At 46.9% G+C, this 24,294-nt stretch overlaps 1 protein-coding gene across 2 annotated transcripts in view; it reads right to left on the reverse strand.

Annotated features, from left to right (window-relative positions):
* Positions 1 to 24,294, reverse strand: part of ilk (integrin-linked kinase) — a 128,384-nt gene that overhangs the window by 67,529 nt on the left and 36,561 nt on the right. For both annotated transcript variants that reach the window (XM_078222690.1, XM_078222689.1), the window contains exon 2: positions 23,252 to 23,473. In XM_078222690.1, the coding sequence (XP_078078816.1) occupies positions 23,252 to 23,340 (89 nt within the window). In that variant the 5' untranslated portion in view covers positions 23,341 to 23,473. The remainder of the gene's footprint in view (positions 1 to 23,251; positions 23,474 to 24,294) is intronic.

Below are 24,294 nucleotides of genomic sequence, written 5' to 3' on the forward strand. Positions count from 1 at the left end.
GCGATCCACTGCTCTCACTCGCTGTTTCCCTCTCCCAAACTTTTAAGGGGCATCTTGACAAATGCATGAATAGGATGGGAATAGAGGTATATGGTCCCCGGAAGGGTCGGGGCTTTTAGTTAAGTCGGGTAGCATGGTCGGTGCAGGCTTGGAGGGCCGAAGGGCCTGTTCCTGCGCTGTAATTTTCTTTGTTCTTTGTCTGGTTCCCAAGTTCCGGAATTCCCTCCCTAAGCCTCTCAGATCACCAACAATCTATCCTGGTTCTCCCATGCTGACACTATAGTTAAGAAAGCCCACCAACACCTCTACTTTCTCAGAAGACTAAGGAAATTTGGCATATCAGCTACGACTCTCACCAACTTTACAGATGCACCATAGAAAGCATTCTTTCTGATTGTATCACAGCTTGGTATGACTCCTGCTCTGCCCAAGACCACAAGGAACTACAAAAGGTTGTGAATATAACCCAATCCATCACGCAAACCAGCCTCCCATCCATTGACTGTCTACACTTCCCGCTGCCTCGGCAAAGCAGCCAACATAATTAAGGACCCCACGCACCCCGGACATTCTTTCTTCCACCTTCTTCTTTCGGGAAAAAGATACAAAAGTCTGAGGTCACGTACCAACTGACTCAAGAACAGCTTCTTCCCTGCTGCTGTCAGACTTTTGAATGGACTTACCTTGCATTAAGTTGATCTTTCTCTACATCCTAGCCATGACTGTAACACTACATTTTGCACTCTCTCCTTTCCTTCTCACTGAATGGTATGCTTTGTCTGTATAGCATGCAAGAAACAATACTTTTCACTGTATGTTAATACATGTGACAATAATAAATCAATTGTGTGTCAACTGTGTCTACCTCCCTTTCCTCCTTTAAGACACTCATTAAAACTTACTTCGCTGACCAAGTTTTTGATTATTGCCTGATTATTTTCTTGCTTTGTAACATTGCTGTGAAGCAGCCCAAGACATTTTTATGGTAACTACAAGTTGTTGATGGACGAACGCTGTTCAGAGTTGCCATGGCAATAATGTGCTGAGTGGGCCTTGTGCAATGTTTTTCATTAATACAAGGCACTTTCTCTTCAATGTTAGCCAGAATGTATCAGTCACTGGTCCTGACATTATTGATGTTTCATTCACTGACCTTACGCATGACACTGAGGAGGAGAGTTGGAGCTATCCTGCAGATTCAGCAGCTTTTACAGAGCGAGTAACATATCCTCGAGTTGATGTATCCTGGAGTCAATGCCTGAGATTGCTAACCTCCTGCCTACCCCCAATAACCTTTCTCCCCCTTGTTAATCGAGACTCTATCGAGCTTTGGCTTGAAAATATCCAGACTCTGTTTCCCTTGCTTTTTGAGGAAGCGAGTTCCAGAGATTCACAACCCCCAGAACAAATTTCTCCCCATTTCTATCTTAAATGAGCGACACCTTACTTTTAAACAGGGACCCCTAGTTCTAGATTCTCCTACAAGACGAAACATCCTCTCCACATCCACCCTGTCAATCCTGCTTGGATCCTAGAGGTTTTGGTCAAATCGCCTCTTACTTTTCCAAAATCTAGTGGATACAAACCTAACCTGTACAACCCTTCCTCATAAGACAACTCTCCCATTCCTGGTATTAGTCTAATAAAACTCTCTGAAAAGTTTCTACCATCATGCTGTATGACCAAAGTGCTGATTGGTTGGCAAGTGGACTGTGATTGGTAGAGGTGTTGCCATGGAGAATGCACCAGTTGATGGTGACTGACAGTTAACTGCCAAATACTGGACAGCATGGTGGCACAGTGGTTAGCACTGCTGCCTCACAGCGCCTGGGACCTGGGTTCGATTCCCGGCTTGGGTCACTGTCTGTGCAGAGTCTGCACGTTCTGCGTGGGTTTCCTCTGGGTGCTTTGGTTTTCTCCCACAGTCTGAAAGACGTGCTGGTTTGGTGCATTGGCCATGCTAAATTCTCCCTCAGTGAACCCGAACAGAGTGTGGCGACTAGGGGATTTTCACAGTAACTTAATTGCAGTGTTAACGTAAACCTACTTGTGACACTAATAAATAAACTTAAAAACTTAAATATTGTTTGAAATTTAACCAAATAGCTTGACTCTGATTGGTCAAGACATTGCCCTGAAGAATGAACCAGTGAATAGCTATCAATTATTTTGTTCTGTTCAAATAGGTGCAATGTGTGTATATGTTCTTTCTGTCTGCAGAGCAGGGCCCTGTGTATTAATATACGTAGCTTCCAATAAAAGCAAATTCACCACATTGCCAGCCCGACTGACAACCTTAAATTGGTTGACAGCATCATTTTTAGGACACTGAGGATTACTCAGCAAATGTTGTCCAATCGCGGAATAACATCTAATGTCAGACACTGTGATTTGAGTTTTACTGGCACGGGCTGCTTGGGTACTGTCTGTACCTTGCCCATTGTGAACCGCTGCTGGGACATGCTGTTTGATATGGTCCGCCAGTCTTTGGGACGTACGTCCTACACACCTAGCATCACACTGACACTGAAATTCATACACACATTACTCCTTTGTGTCTTTTTGGCTTGATAGCAGCTTCCTGTTAGTGGTGAATATCACTCGTGTTGCTGCTACATAGTAACAGCATGAAACTGCTAGCTTCACCTATTCCTCACATTTTTGAGAGAGCAAACCCTGCCAGGGTAATCGGAGGTAGACTGGGCACCTTTTAGGGCTGAAAATGTTGGCCTTAGGTCCATTCATGTGTTTACACAATATTCAGCCTGAAATGATGTGATCAGGGAAGCCATTATCCCACGGGATGTCTTTGATTCGCCGATTTCAGCATCAAGTCACATGCTGAGTATGTGGCTCGGGCCCTGTTTCCCAGATTGCTGATGAGGTCAATCTAACAGCGTGGAGTCCCAGCGTGTATACTGAGCAGTGAAGGGGGGCTTGCGAGAGACCTGGTAGAGAACCTCCTGGCAGATTTCTCAACTAGTACATCAAGGAAAGGGAGTCCATTTGACTGCTCCATTTCAAAGGTGAATTTGAGCGTGGGATGGAGCTCATTAAGACAATTGAGGAAATTATTACACACAGCTGTGGATTTAAAATAGAGCAAACGTATCATCCACAGATTGGAAATATGCAAGGGGTTAAAGGTCAGGTGTCATTCTATCGAAGACACATTCCTCATGGAACTCAACAAAGATGTTAGCGAGAGCTGGGTTTAGAGGGTATCCCATAGCAACACCATCTATTTGGGTATATATGGTGTCATTAAAACAGAACTCAGTTGCATGAGTTACTCAGTTCATGAGCTCAATTAATAAATATTGGTCCCAGGAAATCAGAGAGCATTTTTTTCGTTTTATTCATTTATTCATTCGTGGGACATGGGCGTCGCTGGTTGGCCAGCATTTATTGTCCATCCCTAGTTGCCCTTGAGAAGGTGGTGGTGAGCTGCCTTCTTGAATCGCTGCAGTCCATGTTCTGTGGGTTGATGCACAATGCCGTTAAGGAGGGAATTCCAGGATTTTGATCAGCAACAGTGAAGGAATGGCGATATATTCCAGATCAGGACAGTGAGTGGCTCGGAGGGGAACTTGCAGGTGGTGGTGTTCCCATGTACCTGCTGCCCTTGTCCTTCTAGATGGAAGTGATCATGGGTTTGGAAGGTGCTGTCTAAGGATCTTTGGTGAATTGCTGTATTGCATCTTGTAGATAGTACACACTGCTGCTACTGAGCCTCGGTGGTGGAGAGACTGAATGTTTGTAGATGTGGTGCCAATCAAGCGGGGCTGCTTTGTCCTGGATGGTGTCAAGCTTCTTGAGTGTTGTTGGAGCTGCACCCATCCAGGCAAGTGGGGAGTATTCCATCACACTCCTGACTTGTGCCCTGTAGATTTTGCTAGATTGAACCAGGGCAGGACTTACTCAGTTAATGGTAGGGCGTTGGGGAGAGTTACAGTACAAAGAGATCGAGGGGTACATGTTCATAGCTCCTTGAAAGTGGAGTCACAGGTGGACAGAGTGGTGAAGAAGGCATTCGGCATGCTTGGTTTCATCGGTCAGAACATTGAATACAGGAGTTGGAATGTCTTGATGAAGTTGTACATGACATTGGTAAGGCCACACTTGGAATACTGTGTGCAATTCTGGTCACCCTATTATAGAAAGGATATTATTAAGCTAGAAAGAGTGCAGAAAAGATTTACTAGGATGCCACCGGGACTTGATGGATTGAGTTATAAGGAGAGGCTGAATAGACTGGGACTTTTTTCTCTGGAGCGTAGGAGACTGAGGGGTGATCTTATAGAGGTCTATAAAATAATGAGGGGCATAGACAAGGTAGATAGTCAATATCTTTTCCCAAAGGTAGGGGAGTCTAAAACTAGAGGGCATAGTTTTAAGGTGAGAGGGGAGAGTTACGAAAGTGTTCAGAGGGGCAATTTTTTCACACAGATGGTGAGTGTCTGGAACAAGCTGCCAGAGGTAGTAGTAGAGGCGGGTAAAATTTTATCTTTTAAAAACGTTTAGACAGTTACATGGGTACGATGGGTATAGAGGGATATGGGCCAAATGCGGGCAATTGGGATTAGCTTAGGGGTTTTAAACAAAAAAGTGCGGCATGGACAAGTTGGGCCGCAGGGCCTGTTTCCATGCTGTAAACCTTTATGACTCTGTGATAGGCATTGGGGAGTCAGGTGGTGAGCTACTCGCCACAGTATTCCTAGTCTCTAACCTGCTCTTGTTGCCACTGTGTTTATGTGGTGAGTCCAGTTGAGTTTCTCGTCAATGGTAATCCCAAGGATGTTGACAGTGGGGGATTCAGTGATGGTTACACCATTGAATGTTAGAGTATCTCTTATTGGTGATGATCATTGCCTGGCATTTGTGTGGCACGAATGTTACTTGCCACTTGTCAGCCCAAGTCTGGATATTGTCCAGATCTTGTTGCATTTGAACATGGACTGCTTCAGTATCTGAGGAGTCACGAATGGTGCTGAACATTGTGCAATCATCGGCGAACATCCCCACTTCCGACATAATGATGGAGGGAAGGTTATTGATGAAGCAGCTGAAGATTGTTGGGTCTAGGACACTACCCTGAGGAACTCTTGCAGAAATGTGCTGGAACGGAGGTGACCGACCGGTGACTCTAACCTCAGTGGTTGGTAAATTGATGGAGAAGATCCTGAGGGACAAGATTTATGAGCATTTGGAGGTTTAGTATGCTCAAGAATACTCAGCATGGCTTTGTCAAAGGCAGATCGTGCCTTACGAGCCTGGTGGAGTTCTTCGAAAATGTGACTAAACACATTGACAAAGGGAAAGCGGTAGATGTGGTTTATATGGATTTTAGCAAGGTGTTCGATCAGGTCCCCCATGCAAGGCTTCTAGAAAAAGTGAGGGGGCATGGGATCCAAGGGGCTGCTGCCCTGTGGATCCAGAACTGGCTTGCCCAAAGGAGGCAGAGAGTGGGTATAGATGGGTCATTTTCTAAATGGAAGTCGGTCACCAGTGGTGTGCCCCAGGGATCTGTTCTGGGATCCTTGCTGTTTGTCATTTTCATAAATGACCTGGATGAGGAAGTGGAGGGATGGGTTGGTAAGTTTGTCGACGACACGAAGGTTGGTGGGGTTGTGGATAGTCTGGAGGGATGTCAGAAGTTACAGAGGGACATAGATAGGATGCAAGACTGGGCGGACAAGTGGCAGATGGACTTCAACCCAGATAAATGCGTAGTGGTCCATTTTGGCAGGTCAAATGGGATGAAGGAGTACAATATAAAGGGAAAGACTCTTAGTACTGTAGAGGATCAGACGGACCTTGGGGTCTGGGTCCATAGGACTCTAAAATCTGCCCCGCAGGTGGAGGTGGTGGTTAAGAAGGCATATGGTGTGCTGGCCTTTATCAATCGAGGGATTGAGTTTAGGAGTCCGGGGATAATGATCATAGAAATCATAGAAACCCTACAGTGCAGAAGGAGGCCATTCGGCCCATCGAGTCTGCACCGACCACAATCCCACCCAGGCCCTACCCCCACATATTTTACCCGCTAATCCCTCTAAGCTACACATCCCAGGACTCTACGGGCAATTTTTTTTTTAACCTGGCCAATCAACCTAACCCGCACATCTTTGGACTGTGGGAGGAAACCGGAGCACCCGGAGGAAACCCACGCAGACACGAGAAGAATGTGCAAACTCCACACAGACAGTGACCCGAGCCGGGAATCGAACCCGTGACCCTGGAGCTGTGAAGCAGCAGTGCTAACCACTGTGCTACCGTGCCGCCCTGTTCGATGATGCAGCTATATCAGACCCTCCTCCGACCCCACTTGGAGTACTGTGCTCAGTTCCAGTCACCTCATTACAGGAAGGATGTGGAAAAGATTGAAAGGGTGCAGAGGAGATTTACAAGGATGTTGCCTGGATTGAGTGGCATGCCTTATGAGGATAGGCTGAGGGAGCTCGGTCTTTTCTCCTTGGAGAGACGTAGGATGAGAGGAGACCTAATAGAGGTATATAAGATGTTGAGAGGCATAGATCGGATGGACTCTCAGAGGCTTTTTCCCAGGGTGGAAATGGCTGCTACGAGAGGACACAGGTTTAAGGTGCTGGGGGATAGGTACAGAGGAGATAGAACATAGAACATAGAAAGCCACAGCACAAACAGGCCCTTCGGCCCACAAGTTGCGCCGATCACATCCCCACCTCTAGGCCTATCTATAGCCCTCAATCCCATTAAATCCCATGTACTCATCCAGAAGTCTCTTAAAAGACCCCAACGAGTTTGCCTCCACCACCACCGACGTCAGCCGATTCCACTCACCCACCACCCTCTGAGTGAAAAACTTACCCCTGACATCTCCTCTGTACCTACCCCCCAGCACCTTAAACCTGTGTCCTCTCGTAGCAACCATTTCAGCCCTTGGAAATAGCCTCTGAGAGTCTACCCTATCCAGACCTCTCAACATCTTGTAAACCTCTATCAGGTCACCTCTTATCCTTCGTCTCTCCAGGGAGAAGAGACCAAGCTCCCTCAACCTATCCTCATAAGGCATGCCCCCCAATCCAGGCAACATCCTTGTAAATCTCCTCTGCACCCTTTCAATGGCTTCAACATCTTTCCTGTAATGAGGTGACCAGAACTGCGCGCAGTACTCCAAGTGGGGTCTAACCAGGGTCCTATAAAGCTGCAGCATTATCTCCCGACTCCTAAACTCAATCCCTCGATTAATGAAGGCCAGTACGCCGTACGCCTTCTTGACCGCATCCTCCACCTGCGAGGCCGATTTAAGAGTCCTATGGACCCGGACCCCAAGGTCCTTCTGATCCTCTACACTGCTAAGAATGGCACCCTTCATATTATACTGCTGCTTCATCCCATTGGATCTGCCAAAATGGATCACCACACACTTATCCGGGTTGAAGTCCATCTGCCACTTCTCCGCCCAGTCTTGCATTCTATCTATGTCTCGCTGCAACTTCTGACATCCCTCCAAACTATCCACAACACCACCTACCTTGGTGTCGTCAGCAAACTTACCAACCCATCCCTCCACTTCCTCATCCAGGTCATTTATGAAAATGACAAACAGCAAGGGTCCCAGAACAGATCCCTGGGGCACTCCACTGGTCACTGACCTCCATGCAGAGAAAGACCCCTCCACAGCCACTCTCTGCCTTCTGCAGGCAAGCCAGTTCTGGATCCACAAGGCAACAGCCCCTTGGATCCCATGCCCTCTCACTTTCTCAAGAAGTCTTGCATGGGGGACCTTATCGAACGCCTTGCTGAAGTCCATATAGACCACATCCACCGCTCTTCCTTCGTCAATGTGTTTGGTCACATTTTCAAAGAACTCAACCAGGCTCGTAAGGCACGACCTGCCCTTGACAAAGCCGTGCTGACTACTTTTGATCATACTAAACTTCTCTAGATGATCATAAATCCTGTCTCTCAGGATCCTCTCCATCAACTTACCAACCACTGAGGTTAGACTCACCGGTCGGTAATTTCCCGGGCTGTCCCTGTTCCCTTTCTTGAATATAGGGACCACATCTGCAATCCTCCAATCCTCCGGAACCTCTCCCGTCTCCATCGACGATGCAAAGATCATCGCCAAAGGCTCCGCAATCTCCTCCCTCGCCTCCCACAGTAACCTGGGGTACATCCCATCCGGTCCCGGCGACTTACCAACCTTGATGCCATTCAATAGTTCCAACACATCCTCTTTCTTTATGTCCACATGCTCGATCCTTTCTGTCCACCGCAAACCAGCAGTACAACCACCCAGATCCCTTTCCACCGTGAATACCGAGGTAAAGTATTCATTAAGCAGCTCCGCCATTTCTAACGGTTCCGCACAAACTTTTCTCCCTTCACCTTTTAAGGGTCCTATGCCTTCACATCTCATCCTTTTACTCTTGACATATTTGTAGAAAGCCTTGGGATTCTCCTTAATCTTACCCGCCAAGGCCTTCTCATGACCCCTTCTCGCTCTCCTAATTTCCTTCTTAAGCTCCTTCCTACATCCCGTATACTCCTCTAAATCCTTAACACCTCCTAGCTCTCTGAACCTTCTGTACGCCTCTCTTTTCTTATTCACCAGGTTCATCACAACCTTCGTGCACCACGGTTCCCGTACCCTACCAACACCCCCCTGTCTCATCGGAACGTTGTCATGCAGAGCTCCAGACAAACATTCCTTGAAAATCCTCCACTTTCCTTCGGTACTTTTCCCCAAGAATGCCTCCTTCCAATGTTAGGGGGAAGTTTTTCACACAGAGGGTGGTGGGCGAGTGGAATCGGCTGCCGTCAGTGGCGGTGGAGGCAAACTCAATAGGGTCTTTTAAGAGACTCCTGGATGCGTACATGGGACTTAATAGGATGGAGGGTTATAGGTAGGTCGAGAAGGTAGGGATATGTTCGGCACAACTTGTGGGGCCGAAGGGTCTGTTTTGTGCTGTAGTTTTTCTGTGTTTCTATGTTTCTAAAGCTCGTATTTGTTTGTCCCTTCATGATCTGCAAGCCTATCTTTTAAAAATATCACAAAGAAAGCTGGCGACGAGTTGGTTGATCCACATTGTAAACAGCCAAAAAGAATTGCAGAAATCCAGTGGAACAAGAGAAGGAATTGCAGGTATCCAGAAAAAAAAATTGCTGCGCCAAAGCTGGCGATGGAAGGGTGCCGAAGAACAGTATCAGTCAAAGGAACCAAAATTTAATTGATTTATTAGTCACAAGTAGGCTTACATTAACACTGCAATGAAGTTACTGTGAAAATCCCTTCGGTTTCAGAGAAACAATGTCAAAAAGAGGCTCCCCATGTACTCTGCTGGAAAGATCTGGAACAGTACAGGGAGTACGGCAAGTAGCAAATACCCTGCAACAATATGTTTAGAGCTGGGGTTATTGCAAAACATGGAAGGAAACGCGCTGAGCTCAGGGGTGCTGTGATAATTCCGCCAAGGCCAGTCTAACATCATCAAAAATCCTTTATGATAACATAAGAACTGCACCCGGAGCTCACAGCATGGAAGTCAATACCCAGGGTCCGACAGAACAGCAGTCCAGGTCAAAGCAACAGATTTTAACCTCTGCAGCTCATGCCCCATTGGGCAAGCCTCAGCTCGCTCAATAAAGGAGTTACAGAGTTACAGAGTAACAGAATTACACGGAGTTACAGAGTGAGATTGAATAGGTTGGGACTTTATTCCCTGGAGCGTAGAAGATTGAGGGGAGATTTGATAGAGGTGTATAAGATTTTGATGGGTATAGAGTGAATGCAAGCAGGTTTTTTCCGCTGAGGCTAGGGGAGAAAAAAACCAGAGAGCATGGGTTAAGGGTGAAAGGAGAAAGGTTTAAAGGGAATATTAGGGGGGGCTTCTTCACGCAGAGAGTGGTGGGAGTGTGGAATGAGCTGCCGGATAAAGTGGTAAATACGGGGTCACTTTTAACATTTAAGAAAAACTTGGACGGGTTCAAGGATGAGAGAGGTGTGGAGGGATATGGTCCAAGTGCAAGTCAGTGGGACTAGGCATAAAATGGTTCGGCACAGACTAGAAGGGCCAAAAGGCCTGTTTCTGAGCTGTAATTTTCTATGGTTCTAAAGGAGTTCGTATTCCACGCGTTGCATGGAGTGATCTATGACGATCCCTTGTGCCCTTCGTGGCCATCTTAATATCCCCCCCTTTCGGTCTGTTTCTTATCCAGTTGCCCGCCACGAAAAATCCTTGGTGGTCGGTCTGAAGTTTGTCGAAGGCGGAGCTGGGTCTGGCGGTGTGAACCAAATGGGGGATCTTTGTTTCTGGAGAGAGTGTTGCAGGTTGACTAATGCGGGTTCCTCCTCAGGTTCCACTTCATCCACGATGAGAGCTTCCTCTGCACCAATGTCAGAGTCCGTGTCCTTGTCTTCTGGATGGGCTTCGGGTTGTAGCAGGCTATGGGGGCGGCTGCCTCCATGGCCAGGAATGAGACCTGCTCAGGAGTGGACTTCCTGCCCCTGAGATGGCCCAGGTGTTTCTTTATGAAGCCTTGGTTGTAAGATACTAGGCCCTGTTTTTCTCCATAATGATCCCAGGGACCCAACTGGGAACATCTCTGAAGTTCCTTCTGTGAACTAGATCACCTGTTCTAAATGTTCTTCCTGCGCTCGCAGACTTGAGAGTTTATTCTGGTTTTCTTGTTGGGACACTACCCTCCCCACCAGTCTTGTACAAAGCCACCATCCCATTAACAGTTCCACTGTGGCAACTGCAGTTGTTGTGTGAGGTGTGGTTTTATAGTCAAACAAAAATCACACCACTTTGGTCTTCATGGATGCTGCTGGTTATTCATGATGTTTTTGGAAGTTTGCACCACCTGTTTTCCCAGTCCATTTGACGACAGGTCTGGATGTGTTGGATACCATTGGAGAGCACAAAGCTCTGGAAATCACTGCTAGTAAAGGCCATGTTGCTATTGGAAACCACGACTTCCAGTATTCCTTGCATGCAGAAATCTTGTTGTAATTTCTTGATCGTAGTGTGAGAGGGCGCGGAGCCCATGTGGTGCATCTCCAACCACTTGATTAAAAATATGAAACCCATAAAGGGCTCCACAAAGTCCACATGCACACTTACCCATGGCCTGCCAGGCCACTCCCATGGGTGCAGAGAGGCTGAGAGAGAGTTTTTCTTTCTCTTGTCACACCGTTTCACTAAGTGTGTGATGTCTGGGTGGAGGCAAGGCCAGCAGACATAACTCCCAGTCAGCATTCTTATCTTGCATACTCCAGGCTGACCATTATGTAGTTCCGTTAATATCGGATGTCGCCCTAGGCAAAAGGACAACTACTCGGAACCCCCAGAGGATGACCCTGTTCTCAGCACTGAGCTTGTCTTTCTTATGATGTGGAGATGCCGGCGTTGGACTGGGGTAAACACAGTAAGAAGTTTAACAACACCAGGTTAAAGTCCAACAGGTTTATTTGGTAGCAAAAGCCACACAAGCTTTCGGAGCTCCGGGAGCCAGGCCGAAAGCTCCGAAAGCTTGTGTGGCTTTTGCTACCAAATAAACCTGTTGGACTTTAACCTGGTGTTGTTAAACTTGTCTTCCTTAGCCAGATAGGATTCCATTTCTTCACAGGGTTATTCTTGGAATCCAACATGTAGGATCTTGTGCTTTATTTTAGACAAGATTGGACCCTTCTGCGTCCAGGTCTAATTGATCTTGTGGACACTGGCAGAGTCTCCAAAAAATTTAGGACCATCATCATCTCTCCTCGGCGGCCCGGCTCCCGGGGCCGGGGCAGCTCGGGTCGGTTCCGGGTCATAAGGACAGAAGAACTAGGAGCAGGAGTAGGCCATCCAGCCCCTCCAGCCTGCTCCGCCATTCAATAAGATCATGGCTGATCTTTTTGTGGACTCAGCTCCACTTACCCGCCTGTTCACCATAACCCTTAATTCCTTTACTGTTCAAACATTTATCTATCCTTGCCTTAAAAACATTCAATGAGGTAGCCTCAACTGCTTCACTGGGCAGGGAATTCCACAGATTCACAACCCTTTATGTGAAGAAGTTCCTCCTCAACTCAGTCCTAAACCTGCTTCCCCTTATTCTGGGGCTATGCCCCCTAGTTCTAGTTTCACCCACCAGTGGAAACAACTTCCCTGCTTCTATCTTATCTATTCCCTTCATAATCTTATATGTTTCTATAAGATCTCCCCTCATTCTTCTGAATTCCAATGAGTATAGCATTGGAATTAGCATTGGATCGGGGTGGCCCGGTTCCGGGGCCGGGTGTGGAATGGAGAGGTGAATGCAGCAGAGGCCAGGCAAAGAGGGGTGAGGTCGCACAGAGTGTAGTGGATTACATTCCTTTGGGACTCCGATCTGCTGCTGTGAATCTGCATTTCTTGTACTTCTGATGCCCGCTGGCCCACGGTTAATCCAAACAAAAGCTTTCACAGGAAGTACTCCAAATATCCTTAAATGGAGAAGATTGTGGATCTAACACAATGAAAAGAGAGTCAGCAGGAACCGAGCCAGAGGCTCTCGCCTGGAATAAACAGTTTAATCTCACAAAGACTTCATCCTTTTAGATTTCACTCTGATTAAAACACAAAATTACTGTCAATACCACCCCTCACCCACTATACAGAATACAATAACCTGCATTAACCTCTCCCCTCCACGCAGCACCAGGTAAATCCAGCTTTGCACGATTCCCTATATAGGAAAAGGAGTTATGGCATTGGGGACAGCGAGGAATCTGGAAAGTGAGACCAAGGATATGAACTCAGAGTTGGGAAGAAACAGGAGGAGATTAAGGGTGATCTAATCAAGGTTTTCCAAAGTGTGTGCAAGGCTTTGAGATTGCAAATTCCCAGCAGTCAGTCAATAGATAACTCGGGACAGGATGTTTTTCAATTGTTCAAGGGTTGTGAGTGATGGTAGCAGGCCAGTATTCATTGCCCATCTATTGTACAGTAAGAAGTCTCACAACACCAGGTTAAAGTCCAACAGGTTTATTTGGAATCACGAGCTTTCAGAGCACTGCCCCTTCATCAGGTGAGTGGAGCTCACCTGATGAAGGGGCAGTGCTCTGAAAGCTCATACTACCAAATAAACCTGTTGGATTTTAACCTGGTGTTGGTGGACTACTTACTGTGCCCATCCCAGTCCAACGCCGGCATCTCCACATCATGCCCATCGATTGTAGTTATGTGATGGTGAAGCTTCTTATTGAACCACTGGTCCAAGTTCAATAACACAGAGTGAACATTCCAGACAACACTTCAGAATTAACTCAGTTGGTGAGGGAGTGGATTCTCACACAGGTCCAGACTGGGTCACAGGTTTCCTTTCCAAAAGGACATTAATTAGTAATGGATATTTTTACTGATTTCTAGTTTCTATATTTTTAAATATAATTCAATTTCTCAAACTACCCTCGGCGGGATTTGAAATCGAGTTTTTCAAATTACTATTCGAGTAAAAAGGCAACCACTCCATCGCACCCCTACTATTCTTCATTATACATGTTAGTTAGACCACACCAGGAACACTGTGAACAGTTTTGGTCCCCTTATCTAAGGAAAGATATCCCAGCATTGGAGGGAGTCCAGAGAAGGTTCACGAGGTTGATCCCGGGTATGGAGGGGTTTTCTTTTGAGGAGAAGTTGAGTAGGTTGGGCCTGTACTCATTGGGGTTCAGAAGAATGAGACGCGACCTTACTGAGACATATCGGATTCTCAGGAGGTTTGACAGGGTAGATGCTGAGATGATGTTTCCCCGTGTGGGAGAGTCTAGGACCAGAGGGAATAATCTCAGGGTAAGGGGTTGCCCATTAGAGAAAGAGATGAGGAGGAATTTCTTCTCCCACTCAGTAGTGGATCCATGGAATTCTTCACTGCATTGGGCCGCAGAAGCTGGTTTGTTATTTATGTTCAAGCTAAGACAAATAGATTTTTAATCAGTAAAGAAATCAACGGTTCGTAGATTCAATGAGTCCCTACAGTGCAGAAGGAGGCCATTCGGCCTATTGAGCCTGCACCGCCAACAATCCCACCTAGGCCCTATCTCCGTCACCCCACATATTTACCTTGCTAATCACCCTGACCCTAAGGGTCAATTAAGCATGGCCAATCAACCTAACCTGCACATCTTTGGAGTGGGGGCAAGAAATTGAAGCACCCATAGGAAACCCACACAGACACGGGGAGAACATGCAGACTCCGCACAGATAGTGACCCGAGGCCGGAACTAAACCGGGTCCCTGGCGCTGAGAGGCAGCAGTGGTAACCACCATGCCACGCTTATGGGGATAAGCAGGAAAGTGGTGTTGAGGATTATCATAGCAGTCATGATCTCGCTGAATGACCCAGTACACTCAATGGGTTGAATGGTCTACTTCTGTTCCTACATCTTAACTGTCTTGTTAGTTTACCACTGTCCTATCAAATAATCTCAGGACAGGGACAGCACGGGGTTAGATACAGAGTAAAGCTCCCTCTACACTGTCCCCATCAAACACTCCCAGGACAGGTACAGCACGGGGCAAGATACAGAGTAAAGCTCCCTCTACACTGTCCCCCATCAAACACTCCCAGGACAGGGAGTGCAAGGCTAGTTGTTTAAAGAGAGTTAACAATTTTGCAGTGTTGCCATTTCCACGCCATTCCCTCTCAATCTAACACAGTTCACAGGTCACCAATCCCACATGAATTCCGTCTGTGGAACACCACAGGAAGCTAGCAGGAGGAATGCAGGCAGAATCTTTACAGCTCTGGGCAGAACTCCAAGCTCAAGTGAAATGAAATTACCAAATGGCAGAAATATGCGGAAGTGGGAGTTTGAGAGAGAGGAGAATAAATCCTGTTACTGACTTCCTTTGGGATAAGGTTTCAATTTACAGCATGGCTATTTCAGTGTGAGTTAAGGAGCAGGCCAGAGAGCACTGTAGTCTGCAAAGAAAAACTAAATTAGGATTTAGATTAAAAGCATTTGCTTTTGATGCCAAACCACCCTGCTGAAAGCTGCTGAGGACACTGTTTTGCGCAATTTTTCTTGCTTTCCCTGTGGGCATGCATTCTGTTGTAGGTATTGGCCGTGGCCCAGTGGTGACTCACTCTCCTGTAGATAGAGAATCTGCCTTCAACACCCCACTCTAACCCTTGAGCCACAAATTCCAGGCTGACACTCCCAGTGTATTACTAAGGAAAAGCTGCACTGTCGGAAGAGGAGTCCCCTAGAGTGCCGCACTGTCAGAGAGTCATACTGAGGGAGTGCCGCTCTGTTAGAGGGTCGGTACTGAGAGAATGCCACACTATGTGGGACAGTGCTGAACGTTTCAAGGGGCGATACTGATGGAGCACTGCACTGTTGGAGGAGCAGTTTCTGACATTATGCGTTCCAAGATTACTACAATTCTAAAGTACTTCATTGACTGTGAAGAGCTTTCGGATATCCTGCCATTCTGCAAGTTGCTACCAATATGTTCCGATGCTACCAATATGTTCCGATGAGACAATATGTTCCGATGAGACAGGGAGGTGTTGGTAGGTTACGGGAACTGTGGTGCACGAAAGCTGCGCTGAACCTAGTGAGAAAGAAAAGGAAAGCGTACAAAAGGTTCAGAGAGTTAGGCGATGATGGAGATCTAGATGAGTATAAGGCTTGTAGGAAGGGACTTAAGAAAGAAATTAGGAGAGCCAGAAGGGGTCACGAGAAGGCCTTGGCAGGTAAGATTAAGGAGAACCCTAAGGCGTTCTATAAATATGTGACGAGTAAAAGGATGCAATGTGAAGGAATAGGACCTATAAAAGGTGAAGGTGAGAAAGTCTGTACAGAACCGGAAGAAATAGCAGAGGTGCTTAATGAATACTTTACCTCGGTATTCACGGTGGAAAAAGACCTGGGTGGTTGTACTACAGGATTGAGGTGGACTGAAAAGATTGAGTATGTGGACATTAAGAAAGAGGATGTGTTGGAAATTTTGAATAGCGTCAAGATAGATAAGTCGCCGGGACCGGATGGGATGTACCCCAGGTTACTGTGGGAGGCGAGGGAAGAGACTGCAGAGCCTCTGGCGATGATCTTGGCTTCGTCGATGGAGACGGGAGAGGTGCCGGAGGATTGGAGGATTGCGGATGTGGTTCCTATTTTAAAGAAAGGGAATAGGGATAGCCCAGGAAATTACCGACCGGTGAGTCTAACCTCAGTGGTTGGTAAGTTGATGGAAAAGATCCTGAGGGACAGGATTTATGAACATTTAGAGAAGTTTAGTATGCTCAAAGGTAGTCAGCACTGCTTTGTCAAAGGCAAATCGTGCCTTACAAGCCTGGTGGAGTTCTTTGAAAATGTGACGAAACACATTGACGAAGGGAAAGTGGTAGATGTGGTTTACATGGACTTCAGCAAGGCGTTTGATAAGGTCCCCCATGCAAGACTTCTCGAGAAAGTGAGAGGGCATGGGATCCAAGGGGCTGTTGCCTTGTGGATCCAGAACTGGCTTGCCCGCAGAAGGCAGAGTGTGGTTGTAGACGGGTCTTTTTCTGAATAGAGGTCGGTCACCAGTGGAGTGCCCCAGGGATCTGTTCTGGGACCCTTGCTGTTTGTCATTTTCATAAATGACCTGGATGAGGAAGTGGAGGGATGGGTTGGTAAGTTTGCCGACGACACGAAGGTTGGTGGTGTTGTGGATAGTCTGGAGGGATGTCAGAAGCTGCAGCGTGACATAGATAAGATGCAAGACTGGGCGGAGAAGTGGTAGATGGACTTCAACCCAGATAAATGTGTAGTGGTCCATTTTGGCAGGTCAAATGGGATGAAGGAGTACAATATAAAGGGAAAGACTCTTAGGACTGTAGAGGATCAGAAGGACCTTGGGGTCCGGGTCCATAGGACTCTTAAATCGGCCTTGCAGGTAGAGGAGGTGGTTAAGGAGGCTTATGGTGTGCTGGCCTTCATCAATCGAGGGATTGAGTTTAGGAGTCCAGGAGATAATGATGCAGCTTTATAAGACCCTCGTCAGACCCCACTTGGAGTACTGTGCTCAGTTCTGGTCGCCTCATTACAGGAGGGATGTGGAAATGATTGAAAGGGTGCAGAGAAGATTTAAAAGGATGTTACCTGGATTGGTTGGCATGCCTTATGAGGATAGGCTGAGGGAGCTCGGTCTTTTCTCCTTGGAAAGACAAAGGATGAAAGGTGACCTGATAGAGGTATACAAGATGTTGAGAGGTATAGATCGGGTGGATTCTCGGAGCCTTTTTCCCAGGGCTGAAATGGCTGCTACGAGAGGACACAGGTTTAAGGTGCTGGGGAGTAGGTACAGAGGAGATGTCAGGGGTAAGTTTTTCACTCAGAGGGTGGTGGGTGAGTGGAATCGGCTGCCGTCAGTGGTGGTGGAGGCAAACTCGATAGGGTCTTTTAAGAGACTTCTGGATGAGTACATGGGACTTAATAGGATTGAGGGTTATAGGTAAGCCTATATATAGGCCTAGGTAGGTCGGGACATGACCGGCGCAACTTGTGGGCCGAAGGGCCTGTTTGTGCTGTATTTTTTCCATGTTCAATGTTCTAATATGCGAGTCTTTCCTCGTTCCCTGGTTACCAGACATCCACTTATTTTATTTTGAGCATCTCACACTCTGCACATGACATATTTTTCACTTGTGCTCATTCTCATATAATCACACTCTGAAGATGCAAACAGAAGGGAAATAACAAACCGTCTCACTGCCACAGAACAAGCTTCTATTACAGAACAGTTGCATTTACTCTCCCTGGGAAACTCACCTGGAATTCTTTCTCTCATTCCTAAATCAATCACACACTGCCTCATCTCCCCAAAGAATGGAAAAAAGGGAAGTCCACTGATAGATGCAAGATCTGAAGGGTCCTATTAATGTAGGAAGCACTTTCCATTCAAGTTCAAAAGCAGAGAATTGAGTCAGGCTGAAAGTATAGTACTGAGGAAGTGCCGCACTGTCAGAGGGTCAGTACTGAGGGAGTGCCGCACTGTCAGAGGGTCAGCACTGAGGGAGTGCCGCACTATCAGAGGGTCAGCACTGAGGGAGCACCGCACTGTCAGAGGGTCAGTACTGAGGGAGCACCGCACTGTCAGAGGGTCAGTACTGAGGGAGTGCCGCACTGTCAGAGGGTCAGTACTGAGGGAGTACCGCACTGTCAGAGGGTCAGTACTGAGGAAGTGCCGCACTGTCAGAGGGTCAGTACTGAGGGAGTGCCGCACTGTCAGAGGGTCAGCACTGAGGGAGTGCCGCACTATCAGAGGGTCAGCACTGAGGGAGCACCGCACTGTCAGAGGGTCAGTACTGAGGGAGTGCCGCACTGTCAGAGGGCCAGTACTGAGGGAGTGTGAGGGTCGATATTGAGGGAGTGCCCACTGTCAGAGGGTCAGTGCTGAGGGAGTGCCGCACTGTCAGAGGGTCAGTACTGACGGAATGCCGCATTGTCAGAGGGTCAGTGCTGAGGGAGTGCTGCACTGTCAGAGGGTTAGTAGTGAGGGAGTGCAGTACTCTCAGGGTTAGTACTGAGGGAGTGCCGCACTGTCAGAGAGTCAGTACTGAGGGAGTGCTGCACTGTCAGAGGGTAAGTACTGAGGGAGTGCCGCACTGTCAGAGGGTCAGTACTGAGGGAGTGCTGCACTGTCAGAGGGTCAATACTGAGGGAGTGCCGCACTGTCAGAGGGTCAGTACTGAGGGAGTGCTGCACTGTCAGAGGGTCAGTACTGAGGGTGTGCTGCACTGTCAGAGGGTCAATACTGAGGGAGTGCTGCACTATCAGAGGGTCAGTACTGAGGGAGTGCTGCACTGTCAGAGGGTCAATACTGAGGGAGTGCTGCACTATCAGAGGGTCAGTACTGAGGGAGTGCCGCACTGTCAGAGGGTCAGTACTGAGGGAGTGCTGCACTATCAGAGGGTCAGTACTGAGGGAGTGCCGCACTGTCAAAGGTTCAGTGCTGAGGGAATGCAGTGCTCTCAGGGTTAGTACAGAGGGAGTGCCGCACTGTCAGAGGGTCAGTACTGAGGGTGTGCTGCACTGTCAGAGGGTCAGTACTGAGGGTGTGCTGCACTGTCAGAGGGACAGTTCTGAGGGAGTGCTGCACTGTCAGAGGGTCAGTACTGAGGGTGTGCTGCACTGTCAGAGGGACAGTTCTGAGGGAGTGCTGCACTGTCAGAGGGACAGTCCTGAGGGAATGTTACATTGTCACTAAGGGGAGGAGATATTTGAGCAGTGGAGATCCTGGAAGCACAGTCCAATGGATAGGTTTACCGGGCGGGACATTATTCGAGTTTGAGGAGAAAATTCCAGAAGGCAGAGCTGAATGGCTGGAAGAGGGAAGAGCAGGGAAGTTTCAGAAATATAAGAGTCTGTGCAGAAGGATATGGAAGTGGGGAAAAGAGACTGGTGCATTTAGATAGGAGTGAAGAAACTGAGACAGGAACTGTCAAATCAGTTCAGTGGAGCAGACAGAATCAAGGCAGTTCCACAAATACCGGGACACCAGGAGTTAATATTCCAAGGCCAAATGGCTTTTCTTCAGAATCCAACAAACCTTTCCACAGAAAAGTCATATTGGACTCATAAACGTTAACTCTGTTTCTCTCTCCACAGAACCTCCCAACCTGCTGAGTTTATCTAGCATTTTCTGTTGTTATTTCTTCAACAATAAGAAATTATCCAGTAAAATAAAAGCAGAATACTGCAGATGTTGTAAATCTGAAACAAAAATAGAAGTTGCTGAAAATACTCAGCAGGTTTGGCAGCATCTGTGGAGAGCAAAACAGAGTTAGCGTTTTGAGTCCATGTTTCTCTTCTTCAGAGAAATTATCCAGTCTCCTTTGTGACCCGGGTTTTGATCAAGTTTATGCTGGTGAGATTAAAGGCTCTTGTTTATGGGCTGCAAGAATTACAAATGAAATTAACTGGGCAACCTCAGCCCAGTCACTAATATTGCAGCGTGCTGGGGCACAGATCTCCGTCCGACAGACACCTTTGATCACAGTGTCTAAAACACACAATGCCCTGTGCCACTCGTTCTTCACAGTATCCCCTCACATTCCACATGTTCCATCTCCATGAAACTTCCCGTAACTTTAAGAAGCACATGTGCACACTCATCATCTAACAACATACCAAATACAACAGACAGTACTTGATAGTACTGTTACAACACTCACAGATTAAATACTCACCAACTCTCTGAATCTACAAGCTACCCTCTTTGTTTTGATTTGATTTGATTTATTATTGTCATATGTATTGGTATATAGTGAAAAGTATTGTTTCTTGCGCGCTATACAAAGCATACCGTTCATAGAGAAGGAAAGGAGAGAGTGCAGAATGCAGTGTTACAGTCATAGCTAGCGTGTAGCAAAAGATCAACTTAATGCAAGGTAGGTCCATTCAAAAGTCTGACGGCAGCAGGGAAGAAGCTGTTCTCGAGTCAGTTGGTGTGGGTCCTCAGACTTTTGTATCTTTCTCCCGACGGAAGAAGGTGGAAGAGAGCATGTCTGGGGTGCGTGGGCCCTTAATTATGTTGGCTGCTTTGCCGAGGCAGCGGGAAGTATAGACAGAGTCAATGAATGGGAGGCTGGTTTCAGTGATGGACTGGGCTTTGTTCATGACCCTTTATAGTTTCTCATAGTCTTGGTCAGAGCAGGAACCATACCAAGCTATGATACAACAGAAAGAATGCTTTCTATGGTGCATCTGTAAAAGTTGGTGAGAGTCGTAGTGGACATGCCAAATTTCCTTTGTCTTCTGAGAAAGTAGAGGCGTTAGTGGGCTTTTTTAACTATAGTGTCGGCATGGGGGGTCCAGGACAGGTTGTTGGCGATCTGGACACCTAAAAACTTGAAACTCTCGACCATTTCTACTTCATCCCCATTCACCTTTGACAAGGTGCCTCACGGGAGACTGCTGAGTAAAATAAGGGCCCATGGTATTCGAGGCAAGGTACTAACATGGATTGACGATTGGCTGTCAGACAGAAGGCAGAGAGTTGGGATAAAAGGTTCTTTCTCAGAATGGCAACCGGTGACAAGTGGTGTCCCGCAGGGTTCAGTGTTGGGGCCACAGCTGTTCTCTTTATATATTAACGATCTAGATGACGGGACTGGGGGCATTCTGGCCAAGTTTGCCGATGATACAAAGATAGGTGGAGGGGCAGGTAGTATTGAGGAGGTGGGGAGGCTGCAGAAAGATTTAGACAGTTTAGGAGAGTGGTCCAAGAAGTGGCTGATGAAATTCAACGTGGGCAAGTGCGAGGTCGTACACTTTGGAAAAAAGAATAGAGGCATGGACTATTTTCTAAACGGTGACAAAATTCATAATGCTAAAGTGCAAAGGGACTTGGGAGTCCTAGTCCAGGATTCTCTAAAGGTAAACTTGCAGGTTGAGTCCGTAATTAAGAAAGCAAATGTAATGTTGTCATTTATCTCAAGAGGCTTGGAATACAAAAGCAGGGATGTACTTCTGAGGCTTTATAAAGCACTGGTTAGGCCCTATTTGGAGTACTGTGAGCAATTTTGGGCCCCACACCTCAGGAAGGACATACTGGCACTGGAGCGGGTCCAGCGGAGATTCACACGGATGATCCCAGGAATGGTAGGCCTGACATACGATGAACGTCTGAGGATCGTGGGATTATATTCATTGGAGTTTAGGAGGTTGAGGGGAGATCTAATAGAAACTTACAAGATAATGAACGGCTTAGATAGGATGGACGTAGGGAAGTTGTTTCCATTAGCAGGGGAGACTAGGACGCGGGGGCACAGCCTTAGAATAAAAGGGAGTCACTTTAGAACAGAGATGAGGAGAAATTTCTTCAGCCAGAGAGTGGTAGGTCTGTGGAATTCATTGCCACAGAGGGCTGTGGAGGCCGAGACGTTGAGCGTCTTCAAGACAGAAATTGATAAATTCTTGATTTCTCGAGGAATTAAGGGCTATGGGGAGAGAGCGGGTAAATGGAGTTGAAATCAATCATGATTGAATGGTGGAGTGGACTCGATGGGCCGAATGGCCTTACTTCCGCTCCTATGTCTTATGGTCTTATATAGACAGGGCCATGTTCTCCACTGTGCTTCCTGAAGTCGATGACTATCTTCTTCGTTTGGTTGACATTGAGGGAGAGATTATTGTTGCCGCACCAGTTTCTCTATCTCTTTCCTGTACTCCATCTCGTCATTGTTTGAGATCCGACCCACTGCGGGGGTGTCATCAGCAAACTTGAAAATCGAGTTGGAGGGGAATTTGGCCACACAGAGATAGGTGTATAAGGAGTATAGTAGGGGGCTGAGAACACAGCTTTCTGGGGCACCGATGTGGAGGACGATCGTGGAGGTGTTGTTGCCGCCTATCTTTACTGATTATTTGCACACAACATTCAAACTTTCAAAGTGTAATCACAGGGTGATTTAATGAATTTAGCACAATATAAACTATTTGAAAAAGGGATATATAGAGTTACATCAAGTTTAACCAGACTCTGCCAGAGTTTATGTTCTCTAAGTGTATGTTCCACAAGTGTCTCATTCCACCCTGTTTATCTTACTCTATCAGCAGATACTTCGATTCCTTCTCCCTCATATTAATCGCACCCCCACCCCTTAACCGCATTGCCACAATTTGCCTCGCCCACTCATGTTACACCCAAGCCTAAACACTTCACTGTTGTACAGTGCATTTCTCATGGAACAATAAATAATTTCTTCCATTTGCTTCAACATAACCATAGTGACACATCAAACAAATCCAAGCAATCCATGGCACTATTTGATGTCCCATTTATATATTTATCCCAAAACCAATATCACTAAAACAAGATGATCTGGTCATTATCACATTGCTGTTTGTGGAATTTTGCTGTGTACAGATTGGCTGCTGCATTTCCTACATTACAACAGAAATAACATTTTAAAAATACTTCTCTGGCTGTGAAGTGTTTTGAAACATCTCAACGTCCTGAAATGTGCATCAGAAAAGCAAGTCTTTCTTTCTAACCAGGCAGAGAAACCTTGGCTTCTGCCAAAACTACCCCAGGTGGCAGAACTCTGAACCTGCTGTAGGTGTTGCACTGCCTAGATTCACAAACATTTTCATTCAGTGCCCTGCGGTTCAGCTCCATTCAGAACCACACTTCCCACCACATCACTATTTCATAACTCCAGCAACAATAGTGGAAAGCTGTAAATAAACACTGTTCAGAGAGTCAGGAGGAAGTCTGGTTGCCCAGAAACTGGCACTCACCCCTGGTTCAGGTCATTCTCTGTGTTGTCCAGCCAGAGCCGAACTGCAACCGCATTGCCTTCTCGGCACTGGGTAAAGATGTCATCCATCCTGTTCTCCTTCTCCCAGCTGCTCCAACTCTGCTTCCGTTAAACACCAGGTGTGGAATATGTTAACTGAATGAAGACATCCACCAGCTCCGATCCCGGGACAGTCAGAATACAATCTTACCAACAATACGATCTGAAAGGAAGTTGGAATTTCAGATATAACTGTCAGCACCACCCATATTCCAGAGCCGCTGGCTCGTCAACATTACCCAGGTAACCAATAAACTCTCTCTCTCCCTCTTCAGCATCCAAGTGGATTGGGAAACACCGGGAAGACTGAGACATGGTATTCAGTCTCCCACATCCCCAAACTTCACTACCTCCCCGGCCTCTGTCTGAGGCTCAACCAGACCATTCACAACTTTGCAGTCCTGTTTATTTATTTTTATTAGTATCACAAGTAGGCTTACATTAACACTGCAATGAAGTTATTGTGAAAATCCCCTAGTCGCCTCACTCCGGTGCCTGTTTGGGTACACTGAGGGAGAATTGAGCATAGACAATGCACCGAACCAGAACGTCTTTCAGACTCTGTGCTGAGTTCCGAACTCCATATCTATTCGATCATTGCTCCACTCGATGGAGCTGTGGAAATAAGGGAGGAAAAAGGCCTCACCTCATGACACCAGATTACACTGGAGATTGACAGAAGTAAAATTCACAAACATTTTCATTCAGTGCCCTGCGGTTCAGCTCCATTCAGAACCACGCTTCCCACCACATCACTATTTCATAACTCCAGCAACAATAGTGGAAAGCTGTAAATAAACACTGTTCAGAGAGTCAGGAGGAGGTCTTGGTTGCCCAGACGTTACCAGCTATGGCTCAGTGGGTAGTAGAGCCACCTCTAAGTCAGAATTCAATTCCACTACAGACACTTCAGGCTGACACTCCCAGTTCAGTACTGCACTGTGGGGTGCATTATGTTGGATATATCATTAAATGATTGGTGCA

Source organism: Mustelus asterias, chromosome 10 (assembly GCF_964213995.1).
Source record: "Mustelus asterias chromosome 10, sMusAst1.hap1.1, whole genome shotgun sequence".
NCBI lineage: Eukaryota > Metazoa > Chordata > Chondrichthyes > Carcharhiniformes > Triakidae > Mustelus > Mustelus asterias.